The sequence below is a fragment of the Crotalus tigris genome, unplaced genomic scaffold, assembly GCF_016545835.1.
Source record: "Crotalus tigris isolate CLP2741 ecotype Arizona unplaced genomic scaffold, ASM1654583v1 scf7180000018210.256481, whole genome shotgun sequence".
Lineage (NCBI taxonomy): Eukaryota > Metazoa > Chordata > Lepidosauria > Squamata > Viperidae > Crotalus > Crotalus tigris.
Genome location: NW_024096883.1, coordinates 45,201 through 70,000, shown reverse-complemented (window position 1 = coordinate 70,000; position 24,800 = coordinate 45,201). Strand labels below are relative to the sequence as shown.

The following is a 24,800-nucleotide window of genomic DNA, read 5'->3' as shown; positions in this document are numbered from 1 at the left end:
CAGGCATATAATTCTGATGATACAGACTGCTATTTCAAAACATAACAAAAGTAACTTCAATGAGAATGAAATCATAGAACGATGAAAACTGTCATGGTATTTGTAAATATAGACAGAAGCTGAATTAAAGTATAAAACTTGTAAAAACAGACTACTATTCTTACCTTATTTCTTTGGTCTTCCTGAAGACCGGCTTCCCTTCATGTACTTCTCCAATATCAAACAAGTCTGAATACAACTCATTGTTCTTCAGATCTACCTGGAAGAGTGCACAGCGATCTGCATTCACCAGATTTTTTGCATATATCTATAAAGAGCAAAGATGGATTAACCAAAGCGGGCGTGGGACAAGGCCAGAATTGTTTTATACTTATATACTAACAGTAATTAATCTCAAAACATATACAATTTCTGTCTTGTTTATGGAGCTAGGTGGATGGTTATATACTGTAGACATGTTCTACTTATCTGTGATTTCATGTTGAGAGACCCACTAATTTTGATTAAACTATTTTCTCCAAGATCAGGCTTCACCATTCTGCAATTGTGGAAGATGAGGTTTTAAAACCCCTCAATCTTCAGAAATATGGTACACAAAAACTTTAGATGTTGTGCATTCTAATCTAACTAAAATGTCTGATGATTCAAATGACAGACGCAAGCTATTTTTTTTTCTGGTGATAATGTTTAAGTCGTTGCATTATAGTAAATAATATAACAAGTTGAAACAAAAGGATCTTTAAACAACATCGGTATTTTTAGTCCTTTTTTAATTTATTAGCAGAAAACATGGGAGATCATCTTTTTTGTCAAAAGCATGGTGCAGATAAAAACACATGTTTAACTCAAATTATATTTCTTTCCCAATAACATGTATTTATATAACGAAAGAGCAAGCTGAAAGAAAGTAAGTTATCACTGTTTTTATATAATGTACTTAAACAAATAGTCAAGCAAGTTCTAACATATGTTACTATTAAGAGAATAAATAAAAGGTTCAGTTCAACATGTAACTTTGAGTCTCTGCTCTTTAAGCATTTAAAGATCTCTAGAGACACATTCTTATTGATAGACTTTTAATAATTGAATTTAATATTAATTTTATGCTACATATTAAAGTTTTGTATTTTGTTTGTTTTTAATGTTGTCTCCTGCTCAGGGTTTATTTAAATAAATGGCAGGATATAAATCGTATAAACATTTAATAATCAAAGACTCCTCTTCATGTTTTTTTAATTCTTCTTTCCTCCTACAGCATCTCTGTGAAGTTCTAAAGAGACCTCCAACTCTCTAGAATTTATCTAAGGAAAGGAAGAATTTGCAAAAAAAAAAAAAAAAGCCCTCTTTTTTCTAAGGCAGGAAGAATTAATGAACATAGAGCTCTGCTGAAATAGCTTTGGTTCCAAGCTACTTTTGGCAAGTGCTTGTTTTTTATAGAGTAAGTTACTCCAAAGTGTTTCAGATCCATTTTGAAGCCTATAAAACAATTTTAGAGACAAAGCTTATTTTGCTTTGTATCTCACCTTACTATCTCTACCATTATTTATAGCACTGTCATAATTTTTTCAATGTAACATTATATCAAAAGTTAGATATCAGATCCATAATCTCATTGTTAAAAATTACCTAACTGCTCTTCCCACCTTGATTTATTTAAAACATTTTCAAATTTTTATTACAAATATCCAAAACAGCTTGCAAAGGACATACATGTAAAAACCCAGCATTAATATATGAAAATAAAACAGTGAAGTTTTAAGACTCTGATTGTATTACTACTGGGAGTTAATCTTTCAAATGGTTCTCAAAATAGTCACTGGTTTCACAAATATTCTAGAACTCAATACTAATCACCAAATCCCAGTTTACATAGAAATGCAGCAGAGAATTGCACTTTCACAGTGTCTGGCAGCTATTGGGGTCTGGATAAGAGATAACAGGCTTCAGCTGAACCTTGGTAAGATGTAGTGGCTATGAATGCACGGAACATCAGGATCTAGTTGTTTATCATTTTTAATTCTGGATGGGGTTGCACGACCCCAGATAGACCTGTTGCGCAATCGGGGGGTTCTCCTAAGTTCATGACTCTTGCTCAAAGAGCATGTGACAGTCATGGCTTAGGAGGACCTTAGTGTAATTCATGTTGTGCATCAGTTGTTCCTTAACTGGATCAGGAGGCCTTGCACACAATCATGTCCTGGTCATCTCTCAATTGGATTACTGCAGTGGGCTCTATACCCTTTAAGAGTAGTCGGAAGCCATAGTTGGTGCAGAATGCAATAGCAGGGACAATTCTGGAGGCCCCTAGAATGGTATATATAACACCACTGTTATGCAAGCTGAATTGGTTACCAGTCTGCTTCCATGTCCAATTCAAGGTGTTGGTCATTACCTTTAAAACCTTTTAGACCAGGAATCCAGGGTATCTGAGGGGCCATTTCACCCCAATGGGATTAGGCCACCCTACTTGTTCCAGCAGAAGGAGCTTGTTGCATATAACCCAATCCGTTAAGGAATTCCACTTGGTGGGATCAAGGAGAAGACTCTTTTCCACTGTGACCCTTGCTCTGTGGAACATTCTATCACCCACCTTCCTAACCTTCCAACAGATCTCCAGTGGAGGCACTCTTTGCTGGAAGTGATTAATGGGGAAAGAAGAAGACTTCAACCCTATGCCACCCATCGTCTTGGTTCTATTTTTAAAAATAATTTTATTATTAAAGACTCTTTTCCTTGACTTTGCCCACCAGAATTACGTAGCAGCTGTGGTCCATAGCAGGTCTATTCCACTGGTGCAGGTGGGATGGGCTAATTCCATTGAGGTGAGAAGTTTCTCAAATACCCTGGACATATATGGTGTTTAAAGGTAACAATCAACACAACTGGTAACCAATCCAGCTCACACAATAGTGGTGTTATATATGCCATTCTAGGGGCATTCTGCAAAACATGTACATGTTTTATATTGTTTGTTAAAACTTAAAATTCTGAAAGCACAATTGCTGTATGGAAGAGAGATATAGGTCAGAAGTAACAGTAACATAACTTCTGCATACCACATTTCAAAGATTCTGTGGTCTAAATAGTACTGAAATTTAAGTAAAAGTTACCTTACCATTATATTTTCAAGTAGAGAATCTATTGCAACTATGTTATCAAAGTAGGTTCTGTAAAAGAAAAAAAACAATTTTTTTATTGTAATGAAATTCTTTTCAAAAATTTTTAATGATCTATATTGTTTTAAATTTACCAATTTAAAAGATATTTTTAATCTATTTAAGAAACCTTATATTATAAGTTTTCTTACTGATCTAATTTTATAGGTATTGGGCTCCAAAGATTATCTCTAACAATGAAAGGAGTTATGAATCGTATACTAGTTTAGGATCTATAAGATTGGTAAACCAAAGGCAAGTACTAAACCTTATGAGGGTGGGAATTTGGGATTTCTCCCAAGGAACTGATTAACGTTCCATCACCTTGACAGCACTTGTTCAAGTTTGACTGCAATTTTTTCAGCAGATGCCTAGAATATTCCTTACAGAAGTTATCCAGGTGATCCAGTGGCTTGCTGTAATGGCTTGTGGGAATGACCTTGGGAGACCGGGAAAGAGATGCTGCCTAGGGAACAATCAGATAAGAGGGAGCACAGTCCACAGCTGCATGGTTGACAGAACAAGAGGCTCAGGAGAGACGTCCCTAAATTATCAATTTATTTCCCATTCAAGGAAGTTGGTCAGGTTTTAAATCAGTATCTGATATCATTAATAACTGGATACAGGAAAAAAAAATCCTAAATAAAACAAATGTAGATCTGTCAGTTCAAATACAGATTAAGGAACAAAATTTAATGCCTAAACTTTCTCCAACTCTTGGATTTAATCTTGAATCTTGAATTCCTGCTTTGGAAGGGTGTCTGTGTCACGGGTTCTTTTTTAAATGGTACCAAATTAGATTAACCCAGACTCAAAAGAGACACAAACAGTGGTGGGATTCAGCCACTTAGTACTGGCATACACACAGAGAACCGGTTGTTCACATATTTGAATCCCACCACTGGACACAATCCATTGAACCCTGGACCAAGTGGTTTCTTTATATTTCCCTATAAGCAGCAAAGGAAGGGGGGATTTTTATTTTGCAAAACAATCGTGTTCTATAAAAGTGATATTCAGTAAGATTTCTGTGTGCATATGTGTGCACACATGTGTGCGTGCATGGGCCACTTCCTATAATCCCTATCCTATCCTATTTACAATTAATATTATTACAATATTTCTTCTATATTACACTATTACAGCAACTATTGCTATTCCCTATAGTATTGACTGTGCAATTGGCTATGCATCCAAGTTTCCTTCTTACAAAACCTGTTCAGTCTTTTTTCTTCTCTCTGCAATTTCATCTATTTTTTTCCCCCTCTGTTAATGGCCCATTTGTAGAGCACCTGCAGCTTTTCAGGTTGTGCTTTGGCTTGCTGGGACTTTATACTTGGTTCTTATCTGGGCTACCCATTTCCTCTGAAGGAAAAGCACCTTCTTTTTTTTGGCTGCTGCATTTTGCAATGTAATGGTAGCTGCAGAGCTCCAAACAGAAATGTGGTATCATGTTGCACCCTAACTCTCTACTCCAGGGATGCCAAACTGGCGGCTCGCGGGCTGGACATCTCATCCGAAGCCGCACCCACCCCATTGCCGGCAATGGCAAAACCGCCCCGATACGTTGCGTGATGCCACGTGATGTCACGAGTTTGACATGTCTGCTCTACTCCCATCCTGTCCTGTCCTCTCTCCTCCCACACCTGTGTCAAGGTTGCAGCTTTATTATAGAGTGTATTATAGCATATTATTTTAGTGGAAAGCAGGATATAAATATAACAACATGCAACACTGATTTAATAATACTGGCTATTATAAAATAATGATCATATGGACCCGTTCCTGTTTATGAGCATACAAGTAGTCCTCATTTAGTTACCACAATTAAGATTGGCAGCTTGGTCATTAATCAAAGCGATGTGAAACCATGAATGTGCTTATGGCCTTCTTTCAGCTTTCCTTTGCTTTACAGACCTGCCAAGGTTGGAAATGCGAGGATTGGTTGCATAGTTGCTTTTTCAACATCATCATAACTCTGAACAGTTGCTATATGAGGCAGTCACTAAATGAGGACTACCTGTAATAATCTCTTATTATTCGTATTGTATGAAACTGCACAATGAATACCCTTAAACCAACTTCCAGAGCAATAAATAATAAATCATAATAAATATATCTATATTAATCATTTTAAAAACAGTCATAATATGGTTGCACAGACTCACTTTTATGTCACTTACTTTGATACATCAAGCAGGAAGTCATTCAGTTCAGTCTGTTTGGCCAAACCCTTGGATACCTGGTGCAAATGTTGGGAAGACTATTGCTTATTTAAGCAGAAGAACAGAATCAGAATGAATCTACAAACATAGCTATTAACTGTCCAGGATTTGCTAAGAAGAAATAAAGCAAGGAAATACGTATATAAAATTCAAGCCTCACATACATTGTACTTCAGTTTGAAGTTAATTATGGAAATAGGTATGCTAATAACTCTAATCGTACATTTGAAAAACGGCACTGTCTTGAAAACTATTCCCTGCCTTCTCTTTTCAGAAAAGTGGAGTTTTAGCTCAAAATGCAAACCTGATCTGGACTGATCTCAAATTAAAGGGAATAATTAGTAAAGCCATTTGAAATACAGAAATGATTTTAAAAAAGCCTTCAGCTTACTATCCATTTTTTGCAATATCCAAATATTACAGAACAAACTAATAATAATTTATGTCCTTACAATTAAGTTATTCCACCTAGGAAAACTAACATTTAATCCAGAGACTTACCTCTATTTGATGCATTGCTACTGAGACCCAGGCAAGGTTTGCTACAGCAACCTGAAAAAAAACACAAACTTTGGGTTACTTGGAAGACATCAAAATTTTGTGTTTTGAAAAGTCTACTAACATTTACCCATATTTGGGTTATATAAGCAATAATGAAGGGTATGCATCTAGTAAAAAAAGTTTATCAGTTTAAATGACTTCTAGGTAACTGGGTTACATTAACTATATTATTAATTTTTCCATTAAATATTACTATATTTATCTATTAGATAAATACACTACTCAAGTTACCTGGCAGAAAATTAAAATAAGAACGTGAATTAAAACAATAATGTTAAAATATTATTATGTAGAAGATTATAGAAGTATGAAAAACCTATGGCAATCATCATGTCTGAAATATGCCTTACAACAGGGGTAGGCAACTATGGCTGGCTCAGGAATTCTGGGAGTTGAAGTCCACAGGTCATAAAGGGACCACAGTTGCCCACTCCTGCCTTACAACCCTTCTGAAAATGAGGGTGAAGGTTCGTTCTCTGAGCTTGTGGGTTGGTTTCTGAACATTTAGTTACCAGGCTACAAAACATCTTCAGCGGAGTTTAGGGGATGTCAGTATCAGTGTTCTTCTACTTATATCTCTGCTGAAGATGTTACCTAGCCTGGTAATTAAATGTTCAGAAACCAAACCACAAGCTCAGAGAATGAATCTTCCCCACCCCATCCTTCAGCCAAGCTATAGATATTCATCACTATTATTTTTGGAAAATTTCTTATGCTCTTCTACCTATAACAAAAGTGTTCCAGATTCAAAACAGGCAATGCCTGTAGTAGGGTTGGAAATGTAAATGAAATGCTTTTATTTAGTTGCTCATTTAATACAAGATAATAGCCATTCCCATCTCATAGTCTTCATCTCTCTTTATGGAAAGGTAGCAGTACTTAATCATATTAGTGTCCATGGAGAGCCTACATACACTGCCTCTAAAATGCCAAGTTACCCAAAGCCAGGAGTAAAAAATGATATGGAAAGAAAAAGAAAAAAAAACCTTGGTTTAACTTTATCCTATTTGATTTTATTTATTTATTTATTTATTTATTTGTTTATTTGTTTATTTTTCTGGGCTCCAAGATCACCTCAGATGGGGACTGCAGCCAAGAAATTAAAAGACACTTGCTCCTGGGGAGGAAAGCTATGGAAAATTTAGACAGCATACTAAAAAGCAGAGACATCACCCTGCCAACAAAAGTGCGTATAGTCCAGGCCATGGTTTTCCCAGTTGCAATGTATGGCTGTGAAAGTTGGACCATAAGAAAGGCTGAGCGCCAAAGAATTGAGGCCTTTGAACTATGGTGCTGGAGAAGACTCCTGCGAGTCCCTTGGACTGCAAGGCGTTCAAACCGGTCAGTCCTAGAAGAGATCAACCCCGACTGCTCTTTAGAAGGCCAGATCCTGAAGTTGAAACTCAAATACTTTGGCCACTAATGAGAAGGAAGGACTCACTGGAGAAGGGCCTAATGCTGGGAAAGATTGAGGGCAATAGAAGAAGGGGACGACAGAGAATGAGATGGCTGGATGGAGTCACTGAAGCAGTAGGTGTGAACTTAAATGGACTCCAGAAGATGGTAGAGGACAGGAAGACCTGGAGGAACGTTGTCCATGGGGTCGCGATGGGTCGGACACGACTTCGCAATTAACAACAACAACAAATTTTATTTGAACTCAAATGCTACCACCACAATATCTGAAAAAAATCTACAGTATTATTTATACCTATAAGTTATAACTAGTAATAAGTTTAGTCCAAGAGACATGTCAGCAAACACTAACTATTTGGATTACTACAAACAAGCACTTTGCAATAGATGCTATGCAACCTTCCATTATTCATGTGAGAAGTAGGACAGAAGGGAGGGAGAGATTGGATAAAGAAGTGCTCTCCCTAAGGAGTCCCATCTTATTCTGTGCCTTGCTACAATCTGACAAAGACATCTACAAATGAGATGGCAAAGGTATCTATAAAGAGGACACTTAAAGCCAGTTTGGTATAATGGCTAATCATCAGATATGATGATGGAATGTAGTGCAGATTCCCAGGAGGGAGGGAGCACGTTCTAGAGAAGCAAGAGACAACTCAGTTCAGATAGTTTGTGTGAGAGAAAAAGGGGTGAATACAGCTCCTTCCTAACTGTTGCCCGAGTATATGCATCACTTGCTTTGCTTTGGCAAGATTCTGTCTATAGGTGTGCAACCATTTTAAAAATCTGCTTGGAAGAATCACAACATGTCTTTCTTGCTTTTGGAGCCTGACATCCGGATAGAAACCAGGAGACTGTGAGTTCTAGTCTTGCCTTAGGCACAAAGCCGGCTGGCAGACTTTGGGCCAGTCACTCTCTCTCAGCTCAAACCAACTCACAGGGTTGTTGTTTTGGGGAAAATAGGAAGAGGTATTAGGTATGCTTTGTTGCCTTACGCTGTTTATAAAAAAAACTATGAAGGTGGGATAATAATCAAATAAATAAATAGAAGGACAAAAGTGCAGTGCACTGATATTAGTATTGTGTTCCTTCTTCAGACTGAATGTAGAAGTGTACCAAATTTAGCACTACAATTCCCTTATGGAATATTGAGTTTTTCTACTCCATGGGGCTACCAGAGTCATCCTGTACAGAACACACAGCCCCAAAGTCTTTGCACTGAGCATAAGAGGTTTCCTCTGGTTTTTTCATGGATTAAGCATAGACCTGACATTGAAATGGGCATCTAAAGAGGAAGCAAGGTTGATAAAACTGATAAAATTGATAAAATCTGCCCAGAGGAAGAAGTATAACCAAACTGAACAATGGCAACACTCACTGCTCTGTGTCAGATTCTGCCACATGTTACGGTATTATTTGAGGCAAGGAGACAATTGGATCTCAATTGGTGGTGGTTCAAGTCAGCATGTGGCATTATCTGACCCTTTGCTTCTATTTAATAACCTTGGTTTGGCCATCAAGAAAACTTTTTCTCCTGATTGAAACACTGACACAACTGCTAAAGCCAAGAAGAATGATTGGGCAAAAAGCACTAATGGCCAAATGAAGGATGTACTACTTTGTCTTAGGCATGATGTCACTGTATAAAACTTTACTCCTAATCTGAGGTGTCTTGGTAATGTCATTTAGCAATAGAATATCCTCAATATAATTTCCAACCACAGAACTACATGCCAGCTGCATAGAATTATATATGAATATGCTCATTACTACGTTTAGGATTTACCTCTTGATGACTGAGATGGAAAGTTTCATTACCCCATTTTCGATAAAGCTCCAGGATACCAATTAGATCTCCAAGCACGGTAACAATTGGCAAACAAAGTACAGACTTGATACCAGTCCCTGATTCCAGCCCAGTTCCTTTGGGAAACCGTTCATCCTAAAAAGGTAAGTGCCAAAGAAGCTTTTATCAAAAGGTAACTGGATTTTGTTTTTCCTTGAAGATTTCACTTTATTAAAAAGAAAAAACTGAAATTTTTGGCATTAAGTATTCAGACTCTTTACACATATACATATTATAGTAATTAAATAAAAGAAGATAAGACATCTGGAAGACACCCAGACACCCCATTGGGTTCAATCTAATGCCTGTCTATTTGCATCTAAATGATTATAGAGCCTACAAGAACAATCTCAACTGGAGTGGAAAAGAGTTGTGAAATGGCAAACATCAGCACTGCTGCCTCATAATACCTGCAGCAAAACAGATGGACTGCAGTGAAGTCACCAACATAGCTCTGATGTTATTTATTTGTTTTTCTCATCACTAGACAAACATAGTTAAAAACTTCAATCCTAGTGAATAAGCTATAAAACCTTCTGGATTTAGTCATCCATTTTAGCCAAAAATTAATAACTCTAACTTGGAAGTCCTTGATTTTCTGAAGACATATTTGGAACCTTCACAGTAGACGTGCTTCTCATCCCATTCCCAACATTCCCCTTCAGAGGTTCCTTTCCATCAATACTCAGGAATTTCACTCCATCTGACTTTTTCTACTCAACTAAACTACTCTTTAATGGTTTGTCCAATATTATTTTTAAGGAAGATAATCATTTACCCCCAAAATATCTTCTATTAATAGTGTTTTCCTAGTTTTGGCTACATGAGCAGATATTGTAGTGCCGTATTTAACTGGTCCTACAGGAACAAGTACCGGTTGTCCATCCTTCACTCTTGGTGGTGTGAACATACAAAGACTCTGAATAACAAAAGGGGGGGGAGGAAAGAAAGTCTAATTAAATTGTTTCCACAATAAGTCATTAAACACATAGGAAATCAAAACCTAACATTTCACATTCCATGTTGGTGCTGCTAGAAATATGACAAAAAACATTTAAAATTATTGTTTTGTTTCATGTTGATCTCATGCAGCCAGATGAACAGTAGCAGATTGACTGTGTGAGCCAATCCATTTTTACGTAGACAGATCCCAATTCATAATTAATGTTCTATATGTCAAGAATGACCATCTGAAAGCTCAGAATGTGTAACTACCTCAGGTTTGTATAATCAAACTCATTAGATCATCATGTAAACTTAAATATGAAACTATGGAGAAGAAAATAAAAAAGAACTTAAAATATAAATAAGCTACACCGCATAGAACGGGGTAGGCAACCTCAGCTCTTTTATGACTCATGGACTTCAACTCCCAGAATTCCTGAGCCAGCTGTGCTCAGGAATTCTGGGAGTTGAAGTCCATGAGTCATAAAAGAGCCGAGGTTGCCTACCCCTGGCATAGAACATACAGAAAACTAACAACAGAAAAAGATCCAGTGATCCATCGAGTCTGTCCTTTAAAGTTTTTGTTTTTGTTTTCTTTTTTAATTTATTTATTATTTTTATGTTTCCAATGTGAAATAATACTTTCTAATTCCATTGCTACATATCAGCCTTCTAGAATTCTGTCCATTCAAAAACAATTCCAGTTATCTATGGGACAAACTGTCTCTATGACTTCTGCTTGACCATGTCACAGCTACAAAGCACTATCACTTTGTGGGACCTTCTCACTAATAGCATGTGCCCTTATGCAACTATATGCCCTGAGAGTCATTTGGTCCTGACCTTTTAGAGCAGCCATGTCAAACTTGTGACATCACGTGATGTCATGCAACGTATCGGGACTGTTTTGCCATTGCTGGCAATGGGGTGGGCGGGCACGGTTTCCGCATGACGCATCCGGCATGCGGGCCGGCAGTTTGACACCCCTGTTTTAGAGCTTCCATAACTCCCTTTTTAGACCTTGTAATCCTTTCATTTTGGGTAGAGTCACAAACAATGATCACATGATCCCAGAACTTTTTAACCATTGTAAATGGCACATGCCATTTGCCAAGTGCCCAAATTTTGATCATGTGACTGTGGGGATGGTGCAACGATAGTAAGTGCAAGGACCAGTCATAACTCACTTTTTTCTAGTACCATTATAACGTCAAATAGATGCTAAACAAATGGTTGTAAGTCAAGGACTACCTGTATTATTATCCCCCCTGCCCCGGTGTGGGCCATTTATTCTTTAAGTGAGTGTTTGTTTGATTTTATTTATTTGATGTTATTTACCTGATGTTTTGTAAACTACATACTCTGGAAACTACTAAAAATCACTTTGTGATTAAAGTGGCCCACAGTCAATAAATACAATAAATAAATGAAATATGAAAGTGCATTTATCTAAAGGTCTTACAGTGCTCTTACAATTAAGAAGCCCGGCTTGTTGCTTGTCTATAATCATATTCATCTGAATGAATCTGATTTTTACAAAGTTATAAACCATTGCAATAGTAGTTCTATATTTTGAGTTGCTACCAGTGATAATTCTTTAAAACTCATATGAAAGGGGGGGGGACCCCAAATATTTGAATTCATTTATATCACCACATACACTGAAATCAGATAAGTACTTCCCCTATAATATTGAGGATCAACACCTGAACACTGCAAATGTGCTTCAGGTGATGAATACTTGTGTCAATCAATTTCAAAACCCCAATGTTGAGTATTCAGTTAAGACCTGTAGGAAGACTGGTATTCATCATCTCTCATCCCCTTTATATCTTTCACTAATTCTCTCAACATTTCATTTGGAACAAACAAATCAAGCATGCACTTCAGATTTATATTATTTCTTTTTCATGTATCTGCATGAGTAGACTCACATACCTAGTGTTAAAAAACAGACTTTTTTCTAAGCAGATACTCAACAGTTGCTATTCTAATTCAGTCTTAACTCAGGTTTTTTGTACTTTTCCTTCTCATTTCCTACCATTCCAGTCTCATTTCCTACACTCATTATTGTCACCTAGCTGAATAATGCTTTCCCTGAATCATATTTATATTTATACATTTACAGTATTTATACATTTCTTCAGAATGTACATTTTCCCCAAAACTCATTTCTGATTTCTCTATTACCTGAACTTCAATATGCAATTACTTACCAACCTATGGATTCCTATTTATGAACCTACCGAATTCCACTCTACAAGCACTTGCAACAATTTAGGTGATACCTATTTATTCAACTTATAAATCAATTTTATGTTGTACCACTGAAGGCGGTTGTAAAGTACTGACCTGATATTTGAAATAGGAAAAAGAGAGATCTTGCTTGTAAGTCCTAATGATGAGTTTGGGTCACAGCCTAATTGTCAAGACTAGTCTTCTTGGTGACAACACCCAATATAGAGTAGTCTCTCAGAAAAGCATGCTGCCTCACTGCCACTGTCACTAACACTCTCTTGGTTTAAGCAACAAATGATCACAAAGATTCTAGTCTATAGGGATAGGTTAAACACATGTAATGCACAATTAATTTACAGTGTCTTTTCAATTATGTAATTCTATATTTACTAGGCTTGTCTATAAGAATAATTGAAAAGAGGTTTCACTGCCAAAAAAAGGTCACTAAAAGTATTGAACAGAAATATGCTGAGAGTTCCAAATGGTTCAATATAAATAAAGTAGTCCTAGTGAAATGCCAAGAAATTAATCATGTCAGGAAACTGATAATTTAATGCAATATTGATTATGAAGACAAATATATGTATCCCAGGATAATGTCACCAAGACTGGAGGTTTAGTCTTCCAAGTTTTCAGACTTGTGCTGGAGCTCATCACACATTCTGGTGAGAGAGAAGTTCCCTGAGGATGGGCTCTGGCACTAGCCCAACACTTTGGAAGACTAAGCCTCTGGTCCTGGTGACCAACCCGGATTAGATCCTGCAACATTATTATTATGAGATTATTTAGGGAAAGCTGAGCTTCTGGGGTGAAAAGCAGAAATCTCCAACTCCTTTACTGAAAGTCCTCTGTGTCTACAGAATATGGATCTGATTTTTGCTTTAGGGAAACTGTCTGACAGTTCCTCTACCTATCTTCGCGTTACCTCACATCCTCTCCTTGAGTCTGATGTATGTGAGATACTCTCCTACTTACTTCTCAAAGTCAAAGCTAGATTCTCTACAAAAATTGGGGAGAAATATATAATGCAACCTGCTGGTTATATAGCGTAGATCAGTGGTAGCGAACCTATGGCATGAGTGCCAGACGTGGCACTTGGAGCCCTCTCTGTGGGCACATGCACTGTCTCCCCAGCCCCACCTCCTCCCATGGTCCCCTCACCAGCAGCCCCTCCAGAGGAGAGTTGCCCCTGGGCGCGGCCCACACGAAGCAGCAGAGCCAAGGACATGGTATCTGGGCAGCGGGGACAAGACTCCACCCTTGCGCCCTGTTGTGCGCAGATGATGCTGTGGGGCATGGGTGGAGGGCATGGCCGCCATAGTGCTGCTGGGCTGCCTGGGTGATCGTTGGTGGGCCATGGAGGTGGTGGGTGGCCCAGTGGGCAGGGCGGAGCAGGAATAGGGTGGGGGGCAGGTTTTGGGCACTCGGTCTCTAAAAGGTTCACCATCACTGGCATAGATCCACGTGACTTTAACATTCAGGTCCTCCTGGCCTTTGAGAGAATAATCATTCTCTCCTTTCCCTAATTTTGGTGCACAACTTCTGTTATTTTTCTAAAAGGATCAGAACTTCTCTATTTCCAGCAAAAAGAAAGGGCTTGTGGAAAAGCTGACTCTGTATATGACCCAGTGAATGCATCTCTCTTTCTCCCAAAAATGTGGATTGACCTGATTAAGGGTCTACCAGCAGAGGAAAAGCAGGTAACAAAGAGAGAAGTCTCTTCGTATGCCTGCAGCCACTGCAACCCAAAATCGGAATAGCAATAGCACTTAAACTTATATACAGCTTCACAGTGCTTTACAGACCTCTCTAATTGGGTTACAGAGTCAGCATATTGCCCCCAATAATCTAGGTCCTCTTTTTACTGACCTCAGAAGGATGGAAGGCTGAGTCAACCTTGAACCGATGAGACTTGAACTGCTGAACTGCTGGCAGTTGGCAGTCCGCAGAATTAGCCTACAATGCTGCATTCTAGGAGTTGTGCTGTACGATGCAATTATCCATTCCTGCTAAGTTTCCCCACCTTATGTGAATTAAAGGGTTAAGGGCCTCACAGTGATCCTTCTTGGGGGCTGCCCCTGTACTTTGTCTTATTTCTTGGGATACCTCCTCACTTTTAAGAATGTTTTAAGATGTTTGGGCTATCTGAGTGCTATGGTGGTCCTAATGGTGATAGGGCTTCCATATGGTAAATATTTCTATGTTTGTTGACTATATGTTTCTGGTTTGACAATGTAATATGCAATATACCCATTTTTGTATCAATAAATTAAAAAACTAAAAGATTGCCATTCAAAGAAGGACAGATCCCTCCTCTATTGATCCAGTGTAGAGGACAGAGAGTCAAATTCTCTGTCCTCTACACTGGATCAATAGAGAAGGGATCTGTCCTTCTTTGAAGAATTAAATTTACAGGAAGGCAGATTCCAAGTAAATATTAAATACAATTTCAGAATAGCAACTACATTTTGACAATGAAGCCAATTATTCAGTCAAACAGAGAATCTCCTTCTCGAGATATCTTCCTGCAGAAGCTAAAAAAAACCCATGAGATGGAGATACTTTAGTTGGATTCTTCATTGAGCAGGGAGTGATTTAGCCCAAATCTTGCATAATGTCTGCAAATTATAACCTATCAGAACTGTATCTCAGTGCTTACAATGTACAAGGGCAATTCGGAAATAAACCTCTGTTTGGTTATCAATGATAGACACTTGCAGATACAGAACGTTTATTATACGTATTAAAAACTACAACATTACATTACTTATTGACATAATCACCATTCAAATTGAGGCACTTGTCATAATGTCTTACACGGTTTGAAATTCCTTAGTAGTAGTCGCTCGGTGCCAAATCTGGGCTATGGGAGGGGGGGTCAAAAATATCCCATCGGAACTGCTCCAAAAGTTCTTGGGTGTGTCTAGCAGTGTGCAGGCAAGCATTATTGTGAACCAACACCACACTAGAAGTCAGCATGCCCTGAAACTTGTTATGGATGGGTCATCTGAGTTTTCGTAACATTTCACAGTAGACTTCTGAATTGATGGTCGAATCACACTCCATGAACTTCACTAGCAGAAATCCTTTGGTATCTTCACATTTGGTGGGATTTTCTATGGCACCAATTCCAGTGTGGTGTTGGTTCACGATAATGCTCGCCTGCACACCACTAGACGTACCCAAGAACTTTTGAAGCAGTTCCGTTCTGATGTTTTTGATCACCTCCCCATCGCCCAGATTTGGTGCCAACTGACTACTACTAAGGAATTTCAAACCTTGTAAGATGTGATGTCAAGTGCCTCAATTTGAATGGTGATTATGTTGAAAAGTAACGAAATGTTGTAATTTTCTAATGTGTATAATAAAAGTTCTGTATCTGCAAGTGTCTGTCATTGATTACCAAATGGAGGTTTATTTCCTAATTGCCCTCGTATACACTGCTTTTAGATCCAGGGCTAGAAGTAAGTTTCCAACAAGGTGCACCCACGGTACTGATTGATTTAATCTGATAATTTGGTGAATTTTAAAAAGAAATCATTGCAGAGGATGTTTGAAAAGTATACAAAGAAGAAAACTGTTTCAATAGTTTAATTCATCAACTACATTTAAGAAACTAACTGGCCTAGAATAGTTATCCTCTGTGAAATTTTGTGCAATATTTTACACAAAGCACCCTGGAAAGGAGATTATTTCTATAAATTAGAGTTTTCCAAATTTATACTTACATTATTGCATTCTCCCAGGAAATACAGTGCAAACCCATCAGCCTTTGTAGCTGCCAAAACAATCATTTTAAAAAGTTAAAAATGATTTATGTTCTGTTTCTGAATACAGTGCTTTCCTATTAGCATAAGTATATATTTTAAACATTAACCCACTATATAAAGCATGAAACATGAAGAACAGCATAACATAACAAAAAATAAATTCTGCATTCATATATTCCATGAAACTGGAACATCAATGTCAATGCTTAAATATCAATAAGTACCGTAGTCAATAGAATTACACAAAAAATATGTTAAAGAGTAAACAGCTTCTGTTATAAACAAGTCTAAACAAGTCAAATCTATGTAAGCTAAATACTGACATATTTTACTAATTAAATAATTTATTCAGTAGAAACTGAAAAATACAAGTCATATATACTGTACTACCCAAAAGAATGGATTTGATGTGCTAGAGTAACTTAAGAAAAAAAAAATTCCCATCAAATTTGTTGCTCCCGGCATGTTTACCCCATTACTTCATGTTAATAGCTTGCAGCTCGTTTCCTGCTTTGAATTCCAGCTTCTTTGGATCCAGTAGTCACTGTTACCTCATTAGTATAATCAATAATGAAATCTTAACTCTGATGTAATCACTCAGGAAACAGACTGAGTGAATAAAGCCACAACATCCATTCCTTAACAACAGTATCTAATACCAGCACTGCACTGAAAGGTGAATAAAATGGGAAGATAAGGAAAAGCAGGAAATATTCATCTAAAACCATCTGATTCCTACATATAAAGGATAAATGCAAACTAACTGTTGATTGTGTCAAAAATTAAGCTTATGTTTTTATGCGTGCCCTTTTTATCACTACAGTGAAACCCTAGTTTAGTAAAATTGGATGTATGGAACTTTGTATGCAATTCTTGTCCCAATTCATTTATGTAATTACATCACTACATAGATGATATAAATTGATGCAAATAATAACATAATTTGTGGCATTTAGGAAATGCCATCATTACACAAATCAAGCAAATCATCATTATTATATGATTCTGTGTGTAACAAAATCCTATTCCTCCAATTAATCTACTAGATTGTACAACAGCTTGTACCAAATTAAGAAAATGATTGTATGATTATACACTATAAGAAAATAAAGTATCTTGGCTCATATAAAAAGAATATATAATGTTTTATTAGAGTTAGATTCGGAAACAGAATTGGTTAAAGATTGTATGATTAAATGGGCTCAGAATATACAGGAGCCGATCTCATTGGATTTATGGGAGATAATTTGGATAAGAAATGTTAAATTTACACAAGCTCAAAATTTGAGAGAAAATTTTTATAAAATGTTTTATAGATGGCATTTAGATCCTAAAAAATTATCTTGTATGTATTCCAACATACAGCCCAAATGTTGGAGATGTGGCAATAATGATGCGACATACTTTCATATTTGGTGGAATTGTAAAAAAGTAAAGGCTTTTTGGATTATGATTTGGTGGAACATTCAAAAGATTTTTAGAAAGAAGATAAAGTTTACTCCTCAACTATTTTTACTTGGTATTTTTGTTGACTTAAATGAAAAAGAAACTACTTTGATGTTGAATTTATTAACTGCAGCAAGGTTACTAGTAGGTCTATATTGGAAGAAAGATTCTTTGCCTACTTTAGAAGAATGGATATTTAAAGTATCTAGTTTTGCAGAAATGGCAAAAATTTCTGCTTATTTAAAGGATCATACACAAGAAAGATATATTAATGTATGGGGAAGGTGGATAGATTATATTCAGAAAAAATATGGAATTAAAAAGTTTTATTTATTTTATGAATGAATATCAAATATTATAGAGAATTGTTTTATAAGTTATGGAGTTAAAGGTTAATTATGATATTTTTTTTTCTCTCTTTTTTTTTCTTTTTTCTTAATTATTATAATTTTCTTTTTCTTTTTTTTTCTTAACCCTGTATTCTGCTCTGGGAAGTGAAGGGAGGGGGGGTGGGGGTGGGAGGGAGGGTAAGGGGGGGGTTCTCTATTTTAAAATTTTATTGTATTTTTATAAATGATTGTATGTTTTAAAAAATAAAAATTTTCAATAAATAAGAAAATAAAGTATCTTTAATTCACTTTATTTTTTTTATTCATTGATTGATTCATAAACTTGTATGTCATCAATTCCATTCAACCCATGATGGCTTAAAAGTATTAAAATCATTCATGATTCATATAACACTATAAATAATAAAATATCCACAATAAATATAAAACATTATACAAGTAGTCCTCGAGTTATGACCATAATTGAGCCCAAAATTTATGTTGCTACCTGAGACATTTGTTAAGTGAATTTTGCCCCATTTTACGATCTTTCTTGCCACAGTTGTTAACTGAATCACTGCAGTTGTTAAGTTAGTAACATGGTTGTTAAGTGAATCTGGCTTCCCCATTGACTTTGCTTGTCAGAAGATGGCAAAAAGGTGATCACATGACCCCGTGAGTTAGTTGCCAAGTGTCTGGATTTAACCATAGGGATGTTGCAATGGTTATAAGTGTGAAAAGAGTTCTAACCCGCTTTTTTCAGTGCCGTTATAACTTCAAACAGTCACTAAATTAACTGTTGTAAGTTGAGGACTGCCTGTATTATTCTCAGGATATGATTACAGATTAAAACATCCACAGTAAGCCTTAAAGTTTGGCTCTGGGTGCCGGAGTGTAGTGAGAAGGAGGGCTTGGGTGCAGTGCTGGGATGGAGAAATTGCTCAGATGGAGGCAGTGAATGTGCTACAGAAGCACCAGAATCTAGGCGGAGTCTGTCTGTCTAAATTGGTTAGGATAGATATGGGTGGTTCTCAGTCCCTTCGGGATGGGAAACTTGGTGAAAAAGAATCCAGACAGGGAGAGAGGAGAAATGGGCATTGGTAGATATAGCTGGAGATGGCGGAGAGTCATTCTTGGGGAAGGGAGCTCCAGTTTTATACCATTACCACATTTGGGCCACATGTGATCAACTGCAGGAACTGGTTTCCACAGTCTTGTTGGCTCTGGCTTCCAGCTGCTGCTGCTTAATGCCAGGGTAACCTACAATTAAGCTCACCTCATCCACTATTTGATAGTGGGTGAGACCATTGACCTGGATTACATCATAAATGTGGTGTTAACTATAACTCCAGGGCAGGGATGGATGTGTTTTTCATTCATGAGTTTCTGATGGGCCTCCAGGGGGCCTTCCCCAAATATCACCAGTCAAGAGACCTCTTTGTGAGGCTGGGCCTTAGGCTGGGGATTGCTGCTGACTTACCTCCTCCCTGCAGTGTAGTTGTAACCCTGCCTGGGCTCCTGGATGCTGTATCTGAGATCCCCAGGCTCAACCTGCCATCTCTAGACCTGGGTTCTGAGTCAGACAGGCGTTCAGGACCATCACGGCAGCCATGAACCTGATTTAACTTATTCATGGCCCAACTCAACACAGGGGTCATACATTAGATCTGGTGCTTGCCTTGGGGCAGTGACATCATAATCTGGATTTGGGGGATATTACATCAGTCCCCTGCCATAGAAAGATCATTCCCTGTTGGCCCTAGAGTTCTCTGCAGCTGCTCTCATCACAGGGAACCTCCTCAGGATGGGGATGCTGCAATAGTCCTTGGTCCCACTGATCTCTTAGTAGTTTTCAGTACCATTGACCCTGGTACCCTGAACAGGTTCCAGGACTTTTAATATTTTTCCCCATAGGTGAAGCTTTACGATGATATTCTATGAACTGACACGTCCTCCACCCGATGCACGGATTCTAGTTCCAAATATAAAACATATTTTCCTACCTATTTGAATGATGGTGCTCAATTCATACAAGAGCAGTTGATTGTTCCCTGCTATATCCATCCGTTTCTCTAAATGGCTGTTCAGGTCGTACACCATTCCTTCCATATCAGAATTCTGGTACTATTTTGGAAATAAGGATACATTTCAAAACCTCCTATGAATAAATAATTATGTGGCATTTATGAGAAAAATAAGTTATTTTATACATGAAAAATTCGGCTGAAAAAAACATTGAACCTTTAGGCAAAAGAGAAAGCTGAATCACAAGAACCCATTTTTCTAGACAGTTTATCAATATCAATTTCCTATGGACTAGATCCATGTTAAATCATTTTTTTCCGTACCAAAATCAACTGTACGTTAGTCATAGCTGAATGTGCTGCATACAAATTGTTCCAGATTCAATTCTCAGCATCAGAGGGCAAAGCAAGGCAATACAATTTTCTAACAAGGTTATACCAATTCGAGTAAATAATTCTGTATCGAACTCACTGAAATGTGTATTTGATTTAAGGCAGCTTCCTATATTTCTAAAAATATATAATTCTATATTCTATAGAAAATAAAAAGAAACTGATAATGTTGGATACATCATCTCTATCCAACAAATTATTTTCTTCCTAGTACAGAATTGAGAAAGGACCACCTGGTTGCCTACTTTCCATTTCTGTTCTGCACATTAAAAGTTAAGAGAGGAATAAGCCAGGGTCACTCCTTTTGGGACCACAGTTGCTTCAAGGAATTTTGGGAAGTTTTGTGCCTTTAGATATTGAAAGAGATTGTGTAGATCAGTCATTTCCAAACTTGGTAAATTATCCAAAATTGGGTAAAAGTGTTTTTGTTTGGGAATGATATACAAACCATTATCAAGCACAACAGGGGCATTTAAATTGACTTAAAGTTTGCCACATGTACATGCAGTCCTCAACTAACAATCAATCACTTAATGAGAACTGAGGCACAATACTATAATACTCACCCTGCTGACATGCTTAGGAGCTGAATCCTCTGTTGGAAAGGGAAGAAAAGAAATGGATACTCTTAATACATTTCAAATCATTTCAGAGAATAGGAAAAGAACCAGTTTCTATTTAAAAAAAAAAATCAAAGTTGCACAATTATTCTGACACTTTCTTCCATATTTAACAAAAATTGAAACAGAAGATTTTCAGCTCCTATTTTAATTGCACATGTTACTTTACATTATAACATTAACTGAAGAATAAGTCTATTCAGTTAATTGGTAAAACTAATTTATTATGCAGAGTACTCCTTCACATATGTCAAGTATCTGTCAGATCCTTTAAAAAAATCTACTCTGAATCAGTTTAACATGACTAAAGATACTTAGAAACTACTGTAACCACATATTCTACCAAGTTGTTCTTAAGTGCCCTTAGAATTTTGATAAAAAATACTAGCATTTCTTTTGGTGAGAAGAGACAATAGTTTACCAATTGTGTTTGAAAGTTAGTTTTCATAAGATTATCATTTAAATGGTCATAATTACTTCACATGTGATATGCTGACTATAAGAAGTAGAAGCAGAACATATGACACAACTCAACAATTGCAGTGCTTCATCATCCCACTCTACTGGATATGGGATGGGATGGGATGGGATGGGATAGAATAGAATAGAATAGAATAGAATAGAATAGAATAGAATAGAATAGAATAGTTGGAAGGGACCTTGGAGGTCTTCTAGTCCAACCCCCTGCTTAGGCAGGAAACCCTATACCATTTCAGACAAATGGTTGTCCAATCTCTTCTTTAAAACTTCCAGTGTTGGAGCATTCACAACTTCTATGTAATCATACAGATATAAAATCTGCATTCCTGTTTGTCTCAGATTTTGGTGCTATCTGATTCAATGTTCAGACAAAACCACGTGAATGAATGGAAGTCATATTTGTATTGTAAGATGTACTAAAGATGTATTTTCTCATAAATTCATGTTTCTCTCTTTTGATCTCTCTTTTTACTATATTAGAATGGATGGATCACTATAGCCCTTAATCCAGACCATGACAATAGATTCAATAAGATTCAATATATTTAAATACAGTCCATATAAGAGCAAGAAATTGATACTAAGTCATTCTTCCATTAGGGGTCATAGTATTCAATATATTCTGGAAAAATATGCACTTCCCTTAAGAAATAGAGCTTTTAATTTAAAATGCTTGTTTGGCTATCTTATGACCTTGATGATAAAGAACACTTCTACTTGGTTTTAGCTAGGAAATTTGGATTAGAGAAATCCTGCCTTCAGAACTGTAAGTTTTGCAAGTTTCCACTTAAATTAATGCAATGTGCTGTAAGTGAACTGCCTATGAATATGGGCAGGGCTTTTTTGTCATAGAACGCCCAGAACAGAGTTCCGGCACCTTTTTTGGATGGAACCTTGTAGGGTAGTCAAGGCGGGTTGTATGACGTTTGTGAATTCCGGCACCTTTTTTTTTTTTTTAGAAAAAAAGCACTGAATATGGGTTAACAACATCTTCGCTGCACAGGATGTGCATATTGAAAGAAACAAGGAATTACAATTACACTGCCTTATAGTACTATTGTATGTCTCAAATCTCTTCTAGATCCATTTCAAAATCCTGATGCTAACCTATAAAGCACTTCAAAAGTGGAGTCACAGCAACTGAAGGATCAATACCTATACCAAATATTGCTACCTGTATCATGAGATTGTGAACTTAGGCTCTTATTTCCTTTGAACAATATTAATATGGAATAAAATAAGTACAATTTTTCTTTCTGGTATTATACTAATAAAGAATTAAGTGAATGCTGAACTAAACTGGATGAGCAATCAGTTCTGCTCATGTTTCTTTCACAGACTTTAAAACGTTTCTCAAGAGTAATATGTCCAACTTTTCAATCCCCCATTTCCATCGCATTGATTGTTTTATAGGTCCAGTTTAGACTAATTCTGACCCTTTTGAAAATGTTAAGAGAAATTTCATGATTTCATTTGGATTCAGCATAGCAGAATATTCAGATGCAAGGGAGGTTTAACATCACAATTCACCTTCCTCTTTTCTGAGTTCAACAATCTAGACTGCAGTTATATTAATGTAACAAAGTGAATATTAATTGTACATCTTGTATAGCACTTAAATTTTTATTTGAACAGTAATAATTTCTACCAATATTCTAATAATATATAGTATAGAATAATCAACCTATCAGCTCATATTTCTTTTTAAGCAAGAGGTCCAGACTTGACATATTTGGCACTTCTGTAAATGTTCAGATATTTGAGTGAGTTATAAAAGATAATTTTCTTCTGAATATTGGTAGGATAAAAATCACATTCATACCATAAGCTCACTACAGTTACTTAGTTTGGAAGTAAGGAGTTTTTGGACTTCCAGTTGTTAATATGATCAGCACTATGACTGCCAAAGATAAACAAAAATATTTTTTGTTTTGCATGTCACGCATATATCTGTAGCAAAGGATTAAAAACTGGATTACATATTCCAGGAAATAACACAGCTTTTTGCATGTGTACTGTGAATTCTTATAATAATATTTCATAATTCTAGTATATCTAGGAAAAAAAGTATTAAGAATGTGAAAAACTGAAGATTTCATGGGTTGTAATGTAATGTTATAATGAATGTTGTTGTTTTTTTCACACCGACTGCAAATGCAAAATTCTGCACTTTGTGTGCATTACAGATAATGTTGTCATGCTGTTTAGACTGGTTGCCAAGTCCGTAGGTTATGTTGTTTTCTTTGTCTTTTGAATTTTATAGAAAACTGCCAAATGAAAATACCGTAAATGCCGGCGTATAAGGCGACTTCCGCGAGCGCTGAAATTGGCGCCAAAGACGGGGGTCGTCTTATACGCCGAGTCGTCTTATACGCCGGAAATACTGGTAGTTTCCAGCGTATAAGACGACGCTCTAGGAATGCAGCCCGGCTATAAAGACAGGGGTCGTCTTATAAGCCGGGTCGCCTTGTACGCCGGCATTTACGGTGTGTGCACCGTTCATGTGCATTACAAAGAAGTTTGTAGTATACATAAAATGAAATGTGTATTTTTCCCTACAAACCCAACAAATACATTGTGACTCAGGTTTGCCCACACCATGGTTAATTGAAATGCAGTACACCAAACCAAAAACCAAGTCCCTCAATTTTTCTGTACCATTTTCTGTCTTACTCTCTTAGTCTCACATCTCCATTGCTCCTCTTCATTGTTCTCATGCAAAATCTACATACAGATCAAAATGCTGCAGACACAATATGGTAAAATAAATTGGTTCAACCTCAGTAAAGAAGTGACACAAAGCATATAATATATGCAAGAGTCAAGGCATAGTATATATTGTGGGAAGCGGGACTAACAGAAGATGAGCAAGATTTTAAAACTGGAGGAACACCAATAATCTGTACTATATTGATGACATGACTGTATTCTTATCATTAAACATGCAAATGAAAGTGATTGTAGCCAAGGAGCACAGTAAAAACATGAGACCAATTGACTATGAAGATAGTAAAGTGGTAAGATATTTCTGCTTCTTAGGATTCCAGCAATCAAGATATATGCCACTGATTAGCACTTGGGAGAGCATTTATGAAAACCTTGAAAAGATATTCGGATGTTGTGACTTGTCTATACCTACAAAATCAGAATTGTACAGTTCTGTGTACAATTATCGTGACATTCCATGGAAGCAAAAGTTGGACTTGCAAGATGAAAAGACTCAATTACAGTGGCAATAATGCATCATTGGAAGACCAGGTTGGTGATGGATCATCCTGAAAAAAAAATCTATGTGCTCACTATGTGGTCGATACCAATTTGATGGTATATAATCAGTCAAATTTTGTTTGAT

The 24,800-nt window shown here is 36.8% G+C and overlaps 1 protein-coding gene across 8 annotated transcripts in view; it reads right to left on the bottom strand.

Moving 5' to 3' along the window:
• The window catches only part of PDE10A (phosphodiesterase 10A), a 102,145-nt gene that overhangs the window by 36,044 nt on the left and 41,301 nt on the right, over positions 1–24,800 (bottom strand). For 6 of the 8 annotated variants that reach the window (XM_039348921.1, XM_039348919.1, XM_039348925.1 and 3 more), the window contains 9 exons: positions 20,915–20,943; positions 19,935–20,055; positions 16,115–16,164; positions 9,982–10,122; positions 9,144–9,299; positions 5,882–5,932; positions 5,339–5,418; positions 3,116–3,167; positions 165–307 (listed from right to left, as the gene is read on the bottom strand). In XM_039348921.1, the coding sequence (XP_039204855.1) occupies positions 165–307; positions 3,116–3,167; positions 5,339–5,418; positions 5,882–5,932; positions 9,144–9,299; positions 9,982–10,122; positions 16,115–16,164; positions 19,935–20,055; positions 20,915–20,943 (823 nt within the window). The remainder of the gene's footprint in view (positions 1–164; positions 308–3,115; positions 3,168–5,338; positions 5,419–5,881; positions 5,933–9,143; positions 9,300–9,981; positions 10,123–16,114; positions 16,165–19,934; positions 20,056–20,914; positions 20,944–24,800) is intronic. The other 2 variants (XM_039348920.1, XM_039348926.1) reach the window with 1 other exon arrangement.